The sequence below is a fragment of the Crocodylus siamensis genome, chromosome 1 (genome assembly GCF_052110815.1).
Source record: "Crocodylus siamensis isolate JL-2025a chromosome 1, ASM5211081v1, whole genome shotgun sequence".
In the NCBI taxonomy this organism is placed as follows: domain Eukaryota; kingdom Metazoa; phylum Chordata; order Crocodylia; family Crocodylidae; genus Crocodylus; species Crocodylus siamensis.
The window spans coordinates 136,114,684-136,133,186 of record NC_143395.1 but is presented as its reverse complement, the minus strand read 5'-3'; the positions used below and the strand labels follow the sequence as shown (position 1 = coordinate 136,133,186).

Below are 18,503 nucleotides of genomic sequence, written 5' to 3'. Positions count from 1 at the left end.
ACCTGACACCTGTCCAGGTGTAAGGATTTACCACCTCTACTGGACTGGATGAAATAACTTCTTAGGTTTATTCCAGCCCTAGTTTTTTGTGAGCACATGCAGAAAAAAATATTTCACCATCATCTAAACATGCCCTTTTCAGTGTACGTGGTCACCATGCCTAGAATGTTTGTTTTTTTATATTTACATCAACAAAAACATACCCACAGCTGTTACATCTTATGCTAAGCACCATATTTTTTTTATTTTCAGGGATGGGGCAGGAAGAGGGGGTCTGAATTAAATAGAAGAGTTTTTTTTCACATGTCAAGAGCACAGCAAAGTATAATTAAAGAATGTTACATTTAACATTTGGAAGGTTAAACATGGAATCCAAATGTACAACCATGAGCATTATCTATGGGCAGACACATAAGTAGCAGCCATTTAGATTACCTTTTACCAGATCAGTGAAGTTTGTTCATTAATTTTAAATAGGCCTACATTAAAGAACTAACTAGGCCAGAACAGGTTTTTTAAAACTTACGTAAGGAATCTGTCATAGACTAAGTTAAAAAGCCACACACACATTGCACCCCGAAGTCTTCACTATGATGTTTAGATTCCACTGCTGTCAGTTTAAAGGAAACTAAGCAAAAACACCTGTCCTAAGCTACCTCTGCTTTTGTCATCGCAACCCGTTTTTTTCACCAGCTTTTTTTTTCTTTAAAATAGTTGAGGTGCTACTACAGAATTTGATCCTTGTTGCATGTTGAATCTATGCCTGGCATATAAGCCATACAAAAAAAAGATCCTTTGAAGTTAAAGCCCTTAATTATTAGCTTGTGTGTCAAGATTCTAACACCAAATTTCACAGCATGCTGACTATTAACTTTTGAAGTAAGAGAAACCCATATCATGTGCTGAGTACTGCAGTTTCATTTCAGAACAGGGCAAGAGGCATGGTAAGATAGTTGGCTTCTTTTAGGTATATTTTAAGTTAACTGAGTGTTGCATACACTATAAAGATCATAAATTTTGCTGACTGCTTTACCAGTACTGTGCTTTAACAACAAAATACATGTGTACATTTAAGCTTAGCTTTCTTTCAAGCAAATATGATAGAGTAAAGAGTTTTATTTATAACTGTGGCCCCAAAACACTTATTTTGCAATTCTTCTTAAAAAGTTGTAGACTACCTTCCAGAAACAAAGGTCATCCAGTACAAAATATTGCAGTTTGTCCCATTTTTTTTTCCATATTGAGAGATTCCTTATACTTCATATGTTTGAAAACACTTGCATTTAAGAGTTTGGGCTATTACAAGCCACATAGTGGCAGAGAGACAATGTCTGAACCTATGCTTTTACTCTTTAATACAGCAAAAGCTAAGCAACCCTTTTTGAGACATATTTTAGCAGGTCATAGACCTATGTTTATGCAAAAAGAAAAAAACCCCAAGAAGGTAATATAAAAGTTAACGCTATTTGGCAGCACTAGGAAAGTTAGGTAGCTGAACAGAAAAAAAATACAGATAACATCCACTAGCTTATATACAACCTTTGGATTAGAAAAAAGGAAAAATGTTTCAAAACATAGGTTTTTATAGAAGACAAGTATCTAAGAAACTGTGTAAACAATCCACCCAGTGTAGAACTGGAGGTAAGTAGCACAGCTGATAAAAGCAGATTAGCTTAATATGGCTTGGACCAGGTGTATTGAAACACCTGTTCAAAGAGGATTTATCAGTACTGTTGACAAATACATATCACCCCTGGTTAGTTACGGCATAATGAAGTCTTTTACCCCCTGAAAAGCTATTACACTCAGGATGTCACTGACTTCTTGTATGATCAACATTACAGTTATAAAGTCAGTTGCCAACATCTGTAAATCAGAAAAATCCAGCCTGAAATTTAAACTGACATTTCTTGTCAAACATGAATGTCTGAGGAATCCTGAAAGTTGCAGGACATCACCTTCCTAAAGTGGCATTTAGATGAGTAACTTGCACTGACAGCCTGCCACAAACATGACTTCAACACACTTCAGGTAGCCAAATGTTCCCCTCAAGAAGAGAAATCCACAGATTCCAGATCTCGGAAGCGTTATAGGGAGTGAAAAAACAATCCATGGGCTTTTGTCCCTGCCAATGACAGTGGTGCTGTTTCTAAAAATACTCCTCCTCTTCATCAAAAAAGCCATTTTCCAGAGCATATGTACAGTCTGCATTCGAGACAGCTTGGCATGCACCTTTGTATTCTTGAATTGATTCATAGAGAGAGAACAGTTGACATAGTAATGACATATCTAGTTGCCGAAGGCCAACCTGGAAGGGGAAAGAAAAAGACATTCAAATATGATTTGATTTGCAGTATGATGTTCTTGCATATTTTTTCCACAGCTTTAAGAGGACCAGTTGTCACACCTTGTGAAGTATTGCGATATGGTAGTGTAATTAAGTTTAGTAAGGTTATGTCCACTCTAGTGAATAAGCCAGATAAAAGAGCACCAAAAGAAGCCTTGCCACAGAGCATTCCTCATGATTCAGTAATGTTACCATGCCCTATTTAATTGGCAAAAAAGCCATGCAATCCTAATCCAGCATACATCATGCAAAATTACTCAAACATACTGTACTCCCTGTGATACCAAAGACAGACTTAATGGTGTCATCATATTTGTCCTATTTACCCATCTTCCTCATATAGACTTTGCACAAGAAAGGGGACATGTCTACACGTGCCCCTATGTTACTGTACCATCATTTAGTACATCCAAAAGGACTTTTGGATGTACTAAATGACAACACAGTAACAACTTGTAGGCTATTTTTAGCCCCTACATTGCTGTAGCAGCGGTGGCGGCACACTTTTTGCTCACAGATACTACGATGCCATAGCATCACATGCAGACACACCCAGGGCTTCCTCCACCCAGTGTTGAAGTATAATATGTTTATAAAGTATAATATGTGTTTATATGTTTATGGTAACATTTTCAAAAATAACCAAGTCATTTGGGGGGGGGGGGGGGGGGGGGCGGGGAATGGGGCTTCAGGTCTTAAAATTACTTATCCGCATCTGATAAATTTATCCTTAATCCTTGACTTTTTCTGTGAAGTTTACACCCAAAGCAGCTGACTTACGCTGTAACCCTGTCAGAAGCAAATAAATCAGGTTCATATAAAATCCAACAGACTACTTGAAAGCAGCTAACAGCTGCATCAAACATTTTCCTGAGCAGTAAGGAAATACAGCGAACTTTGCAGTGCAATTGGTTTGTTTGTTTTTAACCTTTATGTGATTTTCAGCTTAATCTTTGTTCTCATGCGGGTCTTGAGATTGGAAAACTTTTTAAATTATGTTCTCATCTTGTTGGTCCTGAATTCCTGAAACAAATGCTCCAGACATCTTTAAGGCACCAGAATTATATGAACAAGAATAATTCCCAAGCCAAATACAAAGCAGGTAGAGAACAGAGTTAAGGATTAAATGACTAACTCTATTTTTACATAATAATTTCTCCACTGCGGCAATGAAGTGGGCAATACTTCTTCAGAAATGTTATGCTTATTTACAGGGATGATAAAACCAAAACAAGATGTTTCATTTGCGATGCTTTAAATGCTGCTGGGTAACATTTTTAAGTTAATTGCCATACCTGCCTATTTTTAGGAACAAATTTTAGACTGTTGTGTCTGAATGCCCAATTTTTAGTTTCAGAAAAGCACTGTTGTCCTTAACAGTTAAAGGGAAAAAAAATGCTGCTTATTTGTCTTGTGGCCCCAGATTTCAAGACCCCATTTTAAGGCACTCAGAAGAGAGTGACTCCTTCCTTCAAAAATCAGAGTATAAGCATACAACGAGAGAGCAGATAAGTACAACCCCTTCACGATGATAACAAAGATTAACAAGAGTTGTCTTTTTGTTTCCTAACAAAACAAATGAGCAGAGAAAGAGTTAGGATTGTTAGTCTGAAATCAGGCAGGGTAGGGATGAGCCTTACAGACTAATTTAAAGTTAGTCTATAGGACTGGAAGAGGGCCAACGTGGTCTCCATCTTCAAAAAAGGCAGGAAGAAGGACCCGGGAAACTATAGGCCGGTTAGTCTTACCTCGATCCTAGGCAAGCTGTTCGAGAAAAATATTCTGGCACACATCCAGGAGGGGCCAGCAGGGGACTGCATGCTTAGGGGCAACCAACATGGGTTCATCAGTGGCAGGTCCTGTCAGACCAACCTGGTGGCCTTTTACGATCAGATCACCAGATCATTAGATGCAGGGGTAGCAGTGGATATAGTCTTCCTGGACTTCCAGAAGGCCTTCGACAGTTAAGAAACTGGGGGGCTGTGGTGTAGACACCCACACAGTCAAATGGGTCACCAACTGGCTGGAGGGCCGCACCCAGAGGGTGGTAGTGGATGGGTCCTTCTCAACCTGGAAGGACGTGGGCAGTGGGGTTCTGCAGGGCTCGGTCCTTGGGCCCGCACTGTTCAACATCTTCATCAGTGATTTGGACAAGGGGGTAAAAAGCACCCTGTTCAAATTTGCTGATGACACTAAGATGTGGGGGGACGTGGGCACACTGGAAGGATGCAACAGGCTACAATCAGACCTAGACAGGTTACAAGGGTGGGCGGACGAGAATAGGATGGGTTTCAACACAGACAAGTGCAAGGTGATGCACCTCGGGAGGAACAACTGGCACCATACCTACAGGTTGGGGAACTCCCCTCTTGTCAGCACGGAGGCGGAAAGGGATCTGGGGGTCATCATTGACTCCAAGATGAACATGGGCCGGCAGTGTGGGGAGGCAGTTAGGAAGGCCGACCACACCTTGGCATGCATCCACAGATGCATCTCGAGCCGGTCCAAAGAGGTGATCCTCCCCCTCTATGCGGCACTGGTCAGGCCACAGCTGGAGTACTGCGTCCAGTTCTGGGCGCTGCACTTCAAGAGGGATGTGGACAACATGGAGAGGGTCCAGGGAAGGGCCACTCATATGATCAGGGGACAACAGGGCAGGCCCTATGAGGAGAGGCTACAGGACCTGAACCTGTTCAGCCTCCAAAAGAGAAGGCTGAGGGGGGATCTTGTGGCCTGTTATAAACTAGTCAAGGGGGGACCAGCAGGCATTGGGGGAGTCACTGTTCCCCCAAGCACTGCCAGGAGTGACCAGGAATAATGGTCACAAGCTGGCAGAGGGTAGGTTTAGGTTAGACATCAGGAGGCGCTACTTCACGGTCAGGGCGGCTAGGGTCTGGAACCAACTTCCAAGAGAGGTGGTGCAGGCTCCTACCCTGGGGGTGTTTAAGAGGAGGTTAGATGAACACCTTGCTGGGGTCATTTGACCCCAGTACTCTTTCCTGCCATGGCAGGGGGTCGGACTAGATGATCTGCTCAGGTCCCTTCCAACCCTAGAAACTATGAAAGGCACATCTCTATCTTGATGAAAAGACAAGTAACTCCTTAGTTCTTAGTTTGGGGATCCTTCATTCATAACAGCATCCCTCTGCTCTGAACAGCTGTTTCTCTGTTAAGGAAAACTGGACACTACTTTCTTTAAACCAATAAATATTGCTCAGCAAACCCAAGAAGGTGAAAGCTGTACTAGGACACAGTAAGCTACTACTTCCCCATGGGACAGGACAGCTTCCCCTCCATGTTTGATTTTAAGATCAGGGTACTAAAAATTGAGGGGCTAGTTGTCACTAGGGGCCATTGATACAGTTTTCTCACCATCACTGGAGCTATGCCATTTTTATCTAGCCGCTGCGACCACCGCCACTGCCACCTCCTCAGACACTATTATTCAGGTGCTGCTGCCCTTACACACCATTCTTCTACCATGAAGTAGAAGCAAGAGCAGAATGTAAAACTAGTTAGAAGCATGCTATCCATTTTCTCCTCCTCTCAGTCCTGACATATAAAAGCAATGTACAGATGAGCAAGCAGTTGTGTAGAAGTTTCCTTGGAGAGGAACTAGAACATGACAGAAAAGAGAATGGGATACTTGTGGGAGATTAAACTGTGCACTACTCAAAGTATGATAATATTTTATTCAGTCTTGTTAGGCTAGGTAATGATGTTTAGCAGCCTAGGCACTCTCTCAATATAGCGCGGTGCTACAGTGATGTAGGGGCTAAAAATAACCACGTGCCACTGGCATGCTGTGGTATGGGCTGTTACTGCGGCATTTAGTACTTCCAAAAAGAAGTACTAAATGCCAGTGCAGTAACAACAGCACAGTAGAGGCACATGTAGACACTCCCATTGAAAACAAGTTACTCACCTTAAGTACAGATGCAAACAGAACTGTATGTAGCTGGACTTAACATTATTATATTTACACAGCAGAAAGCTTAGGCAGCCATATATCACAGGGTAAACAGTGTTTGAAGGGAAGAATGATTAGAAATACTGGGTTGAGGTTAAGCAAGAACTTATTCAAGATGGAGATCAAGAAAAAAAAGATTCTAGACTTTCAAGATCTCTCTCTTGCAAGGCAAAAGATAGAATTGGCACCCATGGAGTTGGATTTTCACAAGTGCTTGATACCCTGTTGGAAGAAGACCAACTCCACACTCTGAGATGGATTAGAAAAGAAAACCTAACAGTTACTTTTTTCCCTCAAAATGTTGCTTTATTTCAAGAAGGCACAACTGAGTTTGATTTTAATATAGCATAATAAAACTTTACTAGTTTCTTATTTTCCAAATGGGACCTCTGTCCTAGGCAATCCACTCCTTTTCCATTCAATAGACACTATACTTACAGGTGCAAAGTGAAAATTTAGTCCACAATTTTATACTACATTTTTCTAGATTAAGAATGAGCTAACAGATGTCAAAATCCATGAAGTGTTCATAGGTCTTTAGATCAGAGGATGTCAAAAAACAGCCTGAGAAGTGACCCTCTATCCCCTAGATCAGTGGTTTTCAAGTTGTGCTCCACCAAACCCTGGGATTCCACAACAGGAATGACACAGATTGGGCTGGGAGGTGGTGCACCGCTATTGCCAAACCCCCGTTGCCTGGCTTCATGTCAGCTTCCATGAAGCCGTGGACAGAGAATCTGCAGTAGAAGCAGCAATATGAAAGGGCTCCATTACCTTTGGAAGTTTGAAAACCACTATCCTAGATCTAAACTAAAAATCTGGCTCAAAAAAATTGTTTAACTGGCCACAAAACCAACCTACCCTTAATGTGTTTGTTTTTTACCTTAAAATGAGCAAGGACAATATAAAAAGAAAGACAACCTCTCACTCTTGGATCACATTGTGCTACAAAACTTAGGCCCTTTGGCCGCATCCAGAAGAGTGCAGCTGTGTGGTACATGATGCCGCAGACAAGTCTGCAGTGCCACATACTGCATGTTCTCTGCAATGCAAGGCAACAGCACAGAGGGTTTTTTGGACCCCTAAATATCCAGGGTTCAAAACAACCCACAGAGAAAAAACACGAAGCAGTACACACATGGGCACTGCGTGCCACTCAAAAGCAGAGCTGGGCTGCCCAGAGCCATGCTGCAGCTGCCAGCCAGGCTACATGCGGCAGAATCACCACTGCTGCAGCTTGGGAGGCCCCCAGGACCTCAGGCAACGCTGCTGGGGCCAGCACTGGGCTGGCCCCAGCCTCCCCTACCACCTGTGGGGAAACTTGCTGTGCATCAGAGCATGCGTGGCATGGGCATTCCCCAGGAACAAGTAGTGGCGGAGCGTGGTGCACCGCTGTTTCATAGTTGTTAGGGACTGCAAGGGATTTAAAAAGCATCTTAACACCCATCTTGCTGGGGTCATCGAGTTTAAAAGGGCCTGCCAACAGCAAAAAGCGCCCCAGTTAGGCTCCAGAGCAGTGAGAGACGCGCGGGTGAAAGCCCACTGTGCCCCCACTCCCCCGAAGCCCCCGAGACCCCCCAGCAGCCACAGAGCCCCTCACTGACCCCCAGCACAGCCAGATGCAAGCGGGGCCTGTGGTGGGAGGGGGATAACCCCCCACTGAGTGGGATGAGGTGGCTGAGTGGAGCCGGGCCAGGTCAAGCCCCGCCCAGGCCCCTACTTGGCCCAGCCTCCCAGGGAGCCACAAGGCTGGAGCCGCGTGAACAGGCTGCGCAAACAAGCACACTTGTCTGCCAGTGCGTAAGTTAGCATGGAGTTCGCGCGGGAGGGCCTGAGACCCTGCCTGCGAACCCCCCAGGGTAGACGGTCCCAGCCGTAGCTAGCCTACCAGAGGATAGGCAAGTGTCGCACCCCGAGGGTCCCCTCGGGCTCTGCCGCCCCCCTCTCTGACACCTCAGAGACAGCCACCCAGACGGAGCCCCTGGCTCTTGGCTGCACGGGCTGCCTGTCCCTTTTTCAGGTTCTGGCGGCCAGGAGCATGGCCACCTCCCCGTGTGGGGTCTGCTCCCTTTTGGGGTCTCTGGCACACCAGCTGGAGGAGCTCCAGGCCACAGTCCAGAGACTGCGTGCCATCAGGGACTGCAAGCAGGAGATAGACTCCTACTACCAGGTCCTTCTCCCCTGGGAGCTGGAGGGTAGACCACCGCCTCCCTCCAGGACAAAGGAGGACTCCGGGACCTCCCACTCTGTCCAGTCTGGGGCATGGACCAAGGTGGTCAAGGGCCTTAAGGCCTGCCGCATCAAGGCCCCTGCCCCGCTGGAGCTCGCTGCTCCAGTAGAGCCTGCTGAGTCGCCAGCTCCTGCAGGCTCAACTGCAGCTACCGTCCCCGCTCTCCTCAGGACAAAACGTATGGTGTTTATTGTGGGAGACTCCATCCTGCGGGGCACAGAGGGGGCAATCTGCTGCTCCAACCCCTTAGCCGGGAATCTGCTGCTTCCCGGAGGCCTGCATCCGGGACACTGCAGAGAAGATCCCTAAGGTCCTCCAGCCCACAGACCAGTATCCTATGCTCCTTATTCATGTAGGCACCAATGACATGGCTCGGAGCGCTCCCAGCCGGGTCATGAGGTGCTACAGGGATTTGGGAGCGGAGCTAAAGGGTCTGGGGGCACAGGTGGTGTTCTCGTCGATCCTCCCAGTCTCGGGATATGGGCTGAGAAGGGAGAGGAGGATCCACGCAGTGAACCAAAGACTGCAGCGCTGGTGTCATCGGGAAGGCTTTGGCTTCCATGACCACAGCCCGCTCTTTGGCGAGAGAGGCAGCGAGCTGCTGGGAAGGGATGGCCTCCACCTCTCTCCCCGGGGAAGAGGCTTTTCTCAGCCAGACTGGCTGACCTGCTCCAGCAGGCTTTAAACTAAGCCCATTGGGGGACAGGGGGACTACCGCCACTGCTGGCCCACTGAGCAACCCTAGCAAAGCCAGCAGACCAAGGCACTTAAGGGAGCCCACCCTTTCCCTAGCCCTGGTACAATCTGTGGGCAAGGCAAGAGCCCCCAAGGGGACACTTGCCTGCCTGTACACAAATGTCAGGAGCTTGGGAAATAAGCAGGAGGAGCTCGTCCTCCTCCTCAATGCAAATAATTATGATGTCACTGGGATAACGGAGACCTGGTAGGACTGCACCCATGACTGGACCTCAGGTATAGATGGCTATACCCTGTACACGAGGGATCGTGTAGATAAAAGGGGCAGGGGTGTAGCTCTCTATGTTAAGGAAAGCTACACGTCCCTGCAAGCTGATCTTGGTGACCAGGTGGATGACTGGAGACCCTCCGAGTTAAAATCCATCGGGAACACAGCACAGGGGACAACAGTGGGAGTCTACTACAGACCTACCCAAAGTCCTGAGCTTGACCAGGAGTTCGCCCGGGAACTGGCTGAGGCTGCATGCTCCAGGACCATGGTGGTCATGGGTGACTTCAATTACCCAGACATCTCGTGGGAGGATCACTCAGCAAAATCCGAGCAGTTGCAAATCTTCCTCTCATGCATGCATGACCTCTACCTGACTCAAGAAATCTATAGACCAACAAAAGGCAAAGCGCTACTCAATCTGGTACTGGCTACTGGGGATGACCATATCGGCAACTTAGTGATCGATGGGAAGTTGGGTGACAGCGACCACAAGCTGATCACCTTCACCACCCGCTGTAAAACTGGCAAGTCAGTCAGCAACACAGAAGTCCGTGACTTCAGGAAAGCCGACTCTGGCAACCTCAGGAAGTTTGTCAGTCAGGACCTAAGGGACCACGATCCTAGGGGGAGGGGAGTTCAGGAAGAGTGGCTGCTTCTCAAGGAAGCGATTCTCAATGCACAAGCTAAGTCTATTCCATCTCGGAGGAAAGGCAGCAAGAGGACCTAGCAGACCTCCTGAGGCTAAAAAGAAAGGCCTACAAAGGATGGAGGACAGGATTCACCTCCAAGGAAGATTATTCTGCACTGGTCCGGTCCTGCAGGGAGCAAATCAGGAAAGCCAAGGCTGCAGCTGAACTCCAACTAGCTTCGAGCATCAAGGACAATAAAAAGTCCTTTTTCAGAGATGTGGGGAGCTGGAGGAAGAGCAAGGGCAACATTGGACCCCTGCTGAACCAGATGGGACAACTGACAACAGGAAAAAGCCAACCTATTAAATGGGTACTTTGCATTGGTCTTTCATCAGTCCCATGGGACGCCCATGCCCGCTACGGGACAGGGAGGTCCGGGTGAGGGAGATCCCCTGCCCTCCATTAATGCTGACCTCGTGAAGGAACACCTAGATGGGCTGGATACCCTCAAGGCAGCCGGCCCTGACAGTCTACACCCCAGGGTACTCAAGGAGCTGGCGAGCATCATAGCCCAGCCTCTGGCATGGATCCTTGAAAACTCCTGGCGCTCTGGTGAAGTGCCCGAGGACTGGAAGAAGGCCAATGTGGTGCCAATCTTCAAGAAAGGGAGGAAAGTGGATCCAGGAAATTACAGGCCCACCAGCCTGACTTCTATCCCAGGAAAGATCTTAGAAAAGTTTATTAAAGAGGCCATCCTCAATGTACTGGCTGATGGCAACATCCTGAGGGATAGCCAGCATGCGTTTGTTGAGGGTAGGTCTTGCTTGACCAATCTCATTTCCTTCTATGACCAGGTGACCTATCACTGGGACAAGGGAGAAGAGATTGATGTCATATATCCTGACTTCAGAAAAGCCTTCGATCTGGTATCTCATGATCACCTCTTGGCAAAACTGGCCAACTGCAGCCTTGGGTCCACCATGATCCACTGGCTAGGGAATTGGCTCCATGGTCGGACCCAGAGGGCAGTAATTGATGGAAGTCACTCATCATGGTGTCCTGTGACCAGTGAGGTCCCCCAAGGCTCCGTCCTTGGACCCATATTGTTCAACACCTTCATTAATGAGGTGGACACTGGAGTCAGAAGCAGACTGGCCAAGTTCACCAATTACACCAAACTTTGGGGCAAAGCATCCATGCCAGAAGATAGGCGGGTGATCCAGGCTGACCCGGACAGGCTCAGCAAATGGGCAGATGAGAACCTGATGGTGTTTAACACTGAGAAATGCAAGGTTCTCCACCTTGGGAGGAAAAACCTGCAGCATCCTTATAGGCTCAGCAGCGCTACACTGGCTAGCACTACGGAAGAAAGACCTGGGGGTCATCATTGACCACAAGATGAACACGAGCCTGCAATGTGATGCTGTGGCTAGTAAAGCGACCAAAATGCTGGCTTGCATCCATAGATGCTTCTCAAGCAAATCCCAGGATATTCTTCTCCCCCTATACTCGGCCTTGGTGAGGCTGCAGCTGGAGTACTGCGTCCAGTTTTGGGCTCCACAATTCAAAAAGGATGTGGAGAAGCTTGAGAGAGTCCAGAGAAGAGCCATGCGCATGATCAGAGGTCAGGAAAGCAGACCTTACGATGACAAGCTGCGAGCCATGGGGCTCTTTAGCCTGGAAAAGTGCAGGCTCAGGGGTGATCTGATGGCCACCTATAAGTTTATCAGGGGAAACATTTGTTCACCGGAGCACCTGAAGGGATGACGAGGTTGAATGGTTATAAACTCCTGCAAGACCGTTTCAGGCTGGACATAAGGAAGAATTTCTTTACTGTCCGAGCCCCCAAGGTCTGAAATAGCCTGCCATCAGAGGTGGTTCAGCACCTACACTGAACACCTTCAAGAGCAAATTAGATGCTTATCTTGCTGGGATCCTATGACCCCAGCTGACTTCCTGGCCTTTGGGTGCGGGGGCTGGACTCAATGATTTTCTGAGGTTCCTTCCAGCCTAATGTCTATGAAATCTGATCCCAGCAGTCTTTTCTGCCCAAGTACAGGGGGAGGCTGGAGCCGGTATTAGTTGTCCCCGAAGAACCAAATGTCCACGCACATCTGGACGCAGCCTTTAGCTTTTTGTTCCCATGCATTAACTAGGTCTGGTTGAAAAAATTATTTTGCTCCACAAACAGCCTAGTGCAAATTCTCACTCCCTGCTCCTTACCCAAATGTAGGTAAGGGAAAGGCCCTAAAAATCCACCACCATTTCCCCCCAACAATGACCCATGCAAAGAACTTCACTTGATTATGCAGGGAAGGATGCAACTACACACAATTTAAGAATGGTATCCTTCTGCATGTCTCTTTTTGTCCTTTAAAAAGAAAAATATGATTCTAACTTATTAGAGTGTTAAAAAGATAGCTTCAGAATTTTAGTAATAATATTACAGCAGAGGTAGCCAACCTGCAGCACAGGTGCCAGAAGCAGCATAGGGAGCTTGTGTGTGACACGTGGCAGAATGGGGAGTGGATAGGCAGCACAGGGGCAGATAAGGCAGGAAACAGAAAGCAGAGCAGCACATCAGGTAGGCAGCAGAAGACAGAGCAGCAGACTGGGCAGGAAAATAGACAGGAGTAGGCCCTGGGAAGGGCACAGGACTGTTTTGTGACAAGCCTGAGAACATGGTTGGATAACAGTGTACTACAGTATTACCTGATGGTAGCCCATCTATTGCTATGCAGTGACTCTTCAATTTGCATGGGTCAAAGTGCACCTAAAGTTGGGCAACTGACTTTCACGAGAAAGTCTTTGTTGTTCCAATGGCTTCAAACATTTGCTCTACAAAAGGGATACACCAAGGATAATCTATCACATCTGAAGGGGATTCAAACTAAATTCTAAATGACAAGTTTCTTACCTGAATTTATTTAGCATCAAAACCTGATTTTTCCTGAAGCCATTAATTAGACAGATGAAAAAGAGAAATATTTCCCTCCTACCCCATTGTTTCCGAACACCTTTGAAATGCACCACAGGAAGTCTAAGGAGGGAAAAAACATCTGGACAAACTCTTGTAGGGTTTCACTGTATATCAGTGACATTTTTTTCTTCCCAAGCGCAGTGCATTGTATCTGCAACCCCACCCAGTTTGGTATCATCTCCAAATTTCGTAAGTGGAACTGACTGTACACTTATTAAATTTGCCAATGACAGGAGAGACATCAGAGAACAGGATTAGGATTAAGATGATCTGATGAAATTCAGTAAGGGCAAGTGCAAAGGACTGCACTTAAGAAGAAACAATCAGATGCACAAAAATGGGAATGATTGGCTAGGCTGCATGCTTAAGAACAGGATTTGGGGGGTTATAGCGAGTGGATCACAAACTGCAAGACTGTTGCCCAAAAAAATCTAACAATATACTGGGATGCATTAACAGGAGTGTTGTATGCAAGTCATGGAAAATGATTTTGCCACTATTCAGCCCTGCTGAGGCCTCACCTGGAATACTGTGTCCAATTTAAAAAAGATGATGTGGCAAAAAATAGAAGAAATCAGAGAGGAAAAAAAATGGTAAGAGATCCAAAACATGTTTATAAGGAAAAGTTGAAAAAAAATTAAATAATCCAGAGCAAACCAATGAGTTTTTAGTAAACTCTCAAATACAAAAAGGGTTATTATTTAAGGGCAGAAAAAGAAGATGGTGATCAATTGTTCTCTGTATTCACAGAGAATAGGACAAGGAGGAACAGGCTTCAACAACAACAGGGAATATGGCCATTAGATAGCAAAATTTTCTGAGAAAACAGTGTGCGTTTTGACAAAGCTGGAGGCATTTTGTTTTGGATTTTAAGAGCAAGTTAGACAAGCATTTCTCTGGAATGGTTTAGAGATGATCCTGCCTTGAAAAGGGGTGGGGCTGGACTTCAAGATCCTTTCCTGTCCTGTTTCCCTATTGTGATAGGATTTTTAGTTTTTAAAACACATTCCAAATATATCTAGATGGAGCCTTCTACTGGTCTACAGCATCATGTCAGACAAAGAGAAAAGTGCTTGTTACCAGAGCTTGAAATAGTTCATTTGTAAGCCTTCACAGAGTAATCGCAAAGGCTGTTTACTGGTCATTACAACTTCATCTGATGTTGCAATAAGCAAGGCATTTGCTCCCACAGTAGTGCTTAAACAGAGGTGTGCCAAAATATCCAGAAGAATTCTGTTAGGAATGTCAGGTCCTGGATTCAAAACAATTACCCAGAAGAACACTTCACTGCGTTTAATCAAAATGAGATGAGTCCATTTTAATACTTACCTATTTCTTAGGGGAAAAAAGTACCATTTTAAAATAAATATTCAAATTGCTCAGTAATTTGAAAAATTCTATATTACAAAATTAAGATATAGAAAAGAAAGGTCTACAGATTATTTGCTATTTAACTGAATCCCTGGATTTTCAAGGAAACCACTAAGGTGTGTTTGTTTTTTTAACATTAATATTTCTGGGAAAATAAGATAAACTAATGAAGACTACTCAGTTAAGGCATACTGACCTAATCCAGTGGTTCTCAACCTTTTTAGACTCGAGGCACGCATCAGAAAATGCCAGCTCTTTTTGAGCGTGCAAAAATAAGGGAGCAATTCTTATATGGCAAGTAACTCATAAAGACCACAATAGGCCAGAATGTTTCTAAGACTCTGAATTCCTAGACAAAACCTCTGGATTTACACCTACCATGCTAATATTGTGTGGCACCCTTGAAAAGATCTCAAGGCAGCCCAGGCTGCCACAACACCCTGGTTGAGAATCACCTGCCCTAATCCAATTCCATACTAGATATTTGAGAGTATTTGCATTAAATCAGCAGTCAAACTTGCCAGCTCTCCAGGCTGGATCCAAGCTGTAGGACTCCTTATGGACCCAAACCAGATGTGGCAATGGGTGTGCCAATGGGGTTTATTGCAACTGCCTTTCCAATGGGCCTCCATACACCTGTACACCAAAATTTAGGGGCAAGCTCCATCCCCAAATTCCCAGCTCCCCTACGAGCCCTGCAGGCCACACAACGTGGCTCTGCAGGCAGTATCCGGCCTGCAGGCCATAAATACATGCAAGTGTTGGGTTGAAGGGAATTTTCAACCTTCCCGTCAATTCAGTCTGGGTCAAGTCTATCACTGATGTAACTTTAATAGCTTAAATGGAGTTCCATCCATCACAGATTCAGCCCCTCAACAGCCTTTTACAAAGCACAAAGGAAACCCATTAATCCAATTCTGGGAGAACGTTATATCAAGAGTAGATAGAGTCTGCTACAGTTGACAGTTTCTCTTCCTGGAAAGAAGTTGTTTTATATATAATTCAAATCCCCAGATGTTGCTAGAACCTTGCCAGAAAAGGTTTTTAAACAAGACATCTTCTTTAAGAAATGAAGAGAAGGAATCCCAGACAAATAGCATTCCTGCAACACAGTGTCAGCACAGAAAGGCAGCAGCTAGTCTATTCGATGAACAATAAGAACATAGGAGCTGCTATTGACTGGTTTGGACCATATGTGCATCTTGTCCAAGTCTTGTGTGTCACAGTCCCTGACCTAGAAGGAAGCTCTGGCCAGGAGGAACTCTGGGGACTGTGGGGCCATTTTCCTGTCCCTGATGCATTCCCATTTCCAGGCAAGGGTACCACTGGGCAGTGTCCACTGGCTCCTCGGACTCACTTGAGGGCCAGTGGGCGCTGTCCAGTGAGCTCTACTCAGCGTCCCCACTTGGCACACTTGTTCTGAATGTGTGACCTACACTCCTGTCCCTGTTTTTCATTCTTTGTCCCAAGAATTCAGTTGTCCCCTTTTTCTGTGACCTCCCTACCTGAAGAAGGCTAATAAGGTGAGGTAGGCCCACGCTTTTCAAGGTCCCTGTTTTCACTATTTGTCCCAAGTAATAAGTAACACAACACTAGTGGCCTGCAGTACTAAAGGGGCCTTACAGTTTCCTTGGCAGGCACCTGGGCTCTTGTTTTTCCCCAAACATGTTAGAAGTCCTGTCACACAGTACCTGACCAGGAAGGAGGCTCTGGCCAGAAGGAACCCTGGGGACTCGAGCCATTTTCCTGTCCCTGGTCTGTTCACATCTCTGGGCAATGTCCACTGGCTCCCTCAACTCATGCATGAGCCAGTGGCCACACTGTCTGGTGTGCTCTGTTCAGTGTTCCCCCCTTGGAGTACTTGTTTTGAACCTGTGACCTCACTCCCGTCCCTGTTTTCTTTTTAGTTTCCCCTCCCACAAAATAACTGGACCTACCCAGCAGCCTCCCCCTCCCCCATAATAAAAAGGGATGGGGGATAACCGTTGTTCTGTGGGCCTCAAGCCCATATTAATCTTATATGCCAAACAGGCCTGCGTCACACAGGGGGAAAAGAGCGGATGCCAGGCAGGAGGGTGACCTGGGTTTCCCCCCCTCCCCACACTGCTCCTCTCTCACTTGCAGCCTCTAATACTGAAGTGGCACACTGGCATCGAGGGGGGCTACTTGGTGGACTTTGGCTGATTCTGGGACAGCATGTGAAAAGGCCCATGCCTCCAGAAAGAGCACACACCAACCGCAGCTGCCTGACAAAGGGGATTTATACCCAAAAGCTGGCAAAGAAGACCTGTTCCAACTATCTGAGTTGGCCTAATAAAAGAGATCAGATTCCCCCAAAGAACCTCCTCCGCCTCCGTCCTTAGATCAACGCGGCTACAACCTGGACCCCTGAGAGAGGGGATGCGGAGCCAGCAGGGGCTTTTCCCCACAAGGGAGCGGGAGGAGGAAGAGGGGCGCACAAAGGGCCACCCGCTGAGAAGCGCAGGAAGTCACAGAAAGTGAGGGCTGGCAGGACCTCCAGAGGTCATCCAGTCCAACCCTGTGGAAGACCTGGAGGGGCGCATGGAGGAGCCCCCGCCGGGGGGACCTGGCCCGGGGTAAGAGGGACGTTTTAAAAGCCCAGCTGCTCCCCCCGACGGGGCCGTCCTCTGCCGCCCGGCCCCTTTGTTCCTGCCAGGAGGCAGGGCGAGGGGGCGGGCCGGCCCCGGGAAGGGGGGAGGAGAAAGGCGCCCCCCGCCCGCCGGCCCCCGGGCTCACCATCTCCTTGCGGAGCAGCGCCAGCGCCGCGTCCAGGTTGGGCGGCTTGGGCGGGCGCGGGGAGCCCCGGCCGCCGCCCCCCGCCGCGCCGCCGCCGCCGCTGCTGCGGCTCAGCTCGTCCTGGATGCGGGATTTCTGCGCGTACAGCCGCTCCAGCTCCCGCCAGCGCCCGCCGGGGCCCGGCCCCGCGCTGCCCGCGCCGCCGCCGCCGCTGGACGCCGAGTTGAGCAGCCCGCTCAGGCTCTTGGGCAGCGGCGGCAGCCCCGGCGCCGGCCCCAGCCCCAGCCCCGGCCCCGGCCCCGGCCCGCTCATGCCGCCCAGACCCAGCGCAACCAGCCGCCGCGCCCGCCAGCAGGCTCCGCTCCGCCCCGCCGCGGGGGCTGCCCCCGGGGTCTCGGCCAGGAGAGGCTGGCGGGAAAGCGACGCGAGGGAGGGGACAGAGGACTGCGCGGCGATTGGACAGCAAGCCCCCAAGCCCCGCCCCCTCCGCTCTGCCCTCACAATAGAGGCGAGGCAGTTCGGAAGGGCAGGCTTTCGGACTCAGGGGCGCCACTCAGGGCCGTGGGGGCCTCGTTGCCTAGAGCGTAGCCCCCTGTTGTTCCCCAGTCAAAAAAAAAAAAAGACACGAGAACCTAGGATCGTAGGAAAGTAAGGCCGGAAGGCACCTCAGGAAGACATCTAGTCCAGAGTGTCTCAACCACGGTCGTGCCCCAAAAGTGCATGGCAAGAATATATAGAAGGGTCCCGAAAAAACTTTAAAAACTTCCAAAAGTTCCAGCCTACAGAGGGCTGCTTGGGGTCCCCCCTGCTTCCCTGAGAGACACGCACATGCACTCCCCCCCGCAACTGTAATGCTGCCCCCTTGGGCTGGGAAGGAAGCGAGGAACTGAATTCGTTCTTTCCAAGGGAGATTGGTGCCTCCTGGGTCTGGGGGGAGGGGTCACCATTTGTGGGTGGGCCCGGGGGCGGGCCAAAAGCCCCAAATCCACTCCTATACTGTGCTGCGGCTTAGTGTCCCCCTCCCCCAAAGACGGCCGGCCAAAAAACTGCTCCACATTCGGAGGCCGGGCGGGGGCGCACATGCTCCCTCTACCATTTGCCTGTGGTTTTTTCAATAGAAATCTGACTCCATTATCGGCTATCATGGTAATAGGGGCCCTCCAGCATATGCAGAGTATACAAGGTGTTTGTATGTGAGAGTAAAAGAGCTGGCTGAAAAAGTGTTTGTGTGAGGGGGGAGAAAGGGATTAGA

The 18,503-nt window shown here is 47.9% G+C and overlaps 1 protein-coding gene across 1 annotated transcript; it reads right to left on the bottom strand.

Moving 5' to 3' along the window:
• Window positions 1-212: 212 nt before the first annotated feature.
• Window positions 213-17,654, bottom strand: FAM89A (family with sequence similarity 89 member A). The gene is made up of 2 exons (XM_090043685.1): window positions 17,252-17,654; window positions 213-2,308 (listed from the first exon to the last, which is right to left on the bottom strand). The coding sequence occupies exons 1-2, from the start codon at window positions 17,561-17,563 to the stop codon at window positions 2,150-2,152; spliced, it is 471 nt and encodes a 156-aa protein (XP_089899811.1). The 5' UTR covers window positions 17,564-17,654; the 3' UTR covers window positions 213-2,149.
• Window positions 17,655-18,503: the final 849 nt, after the last annotated feature.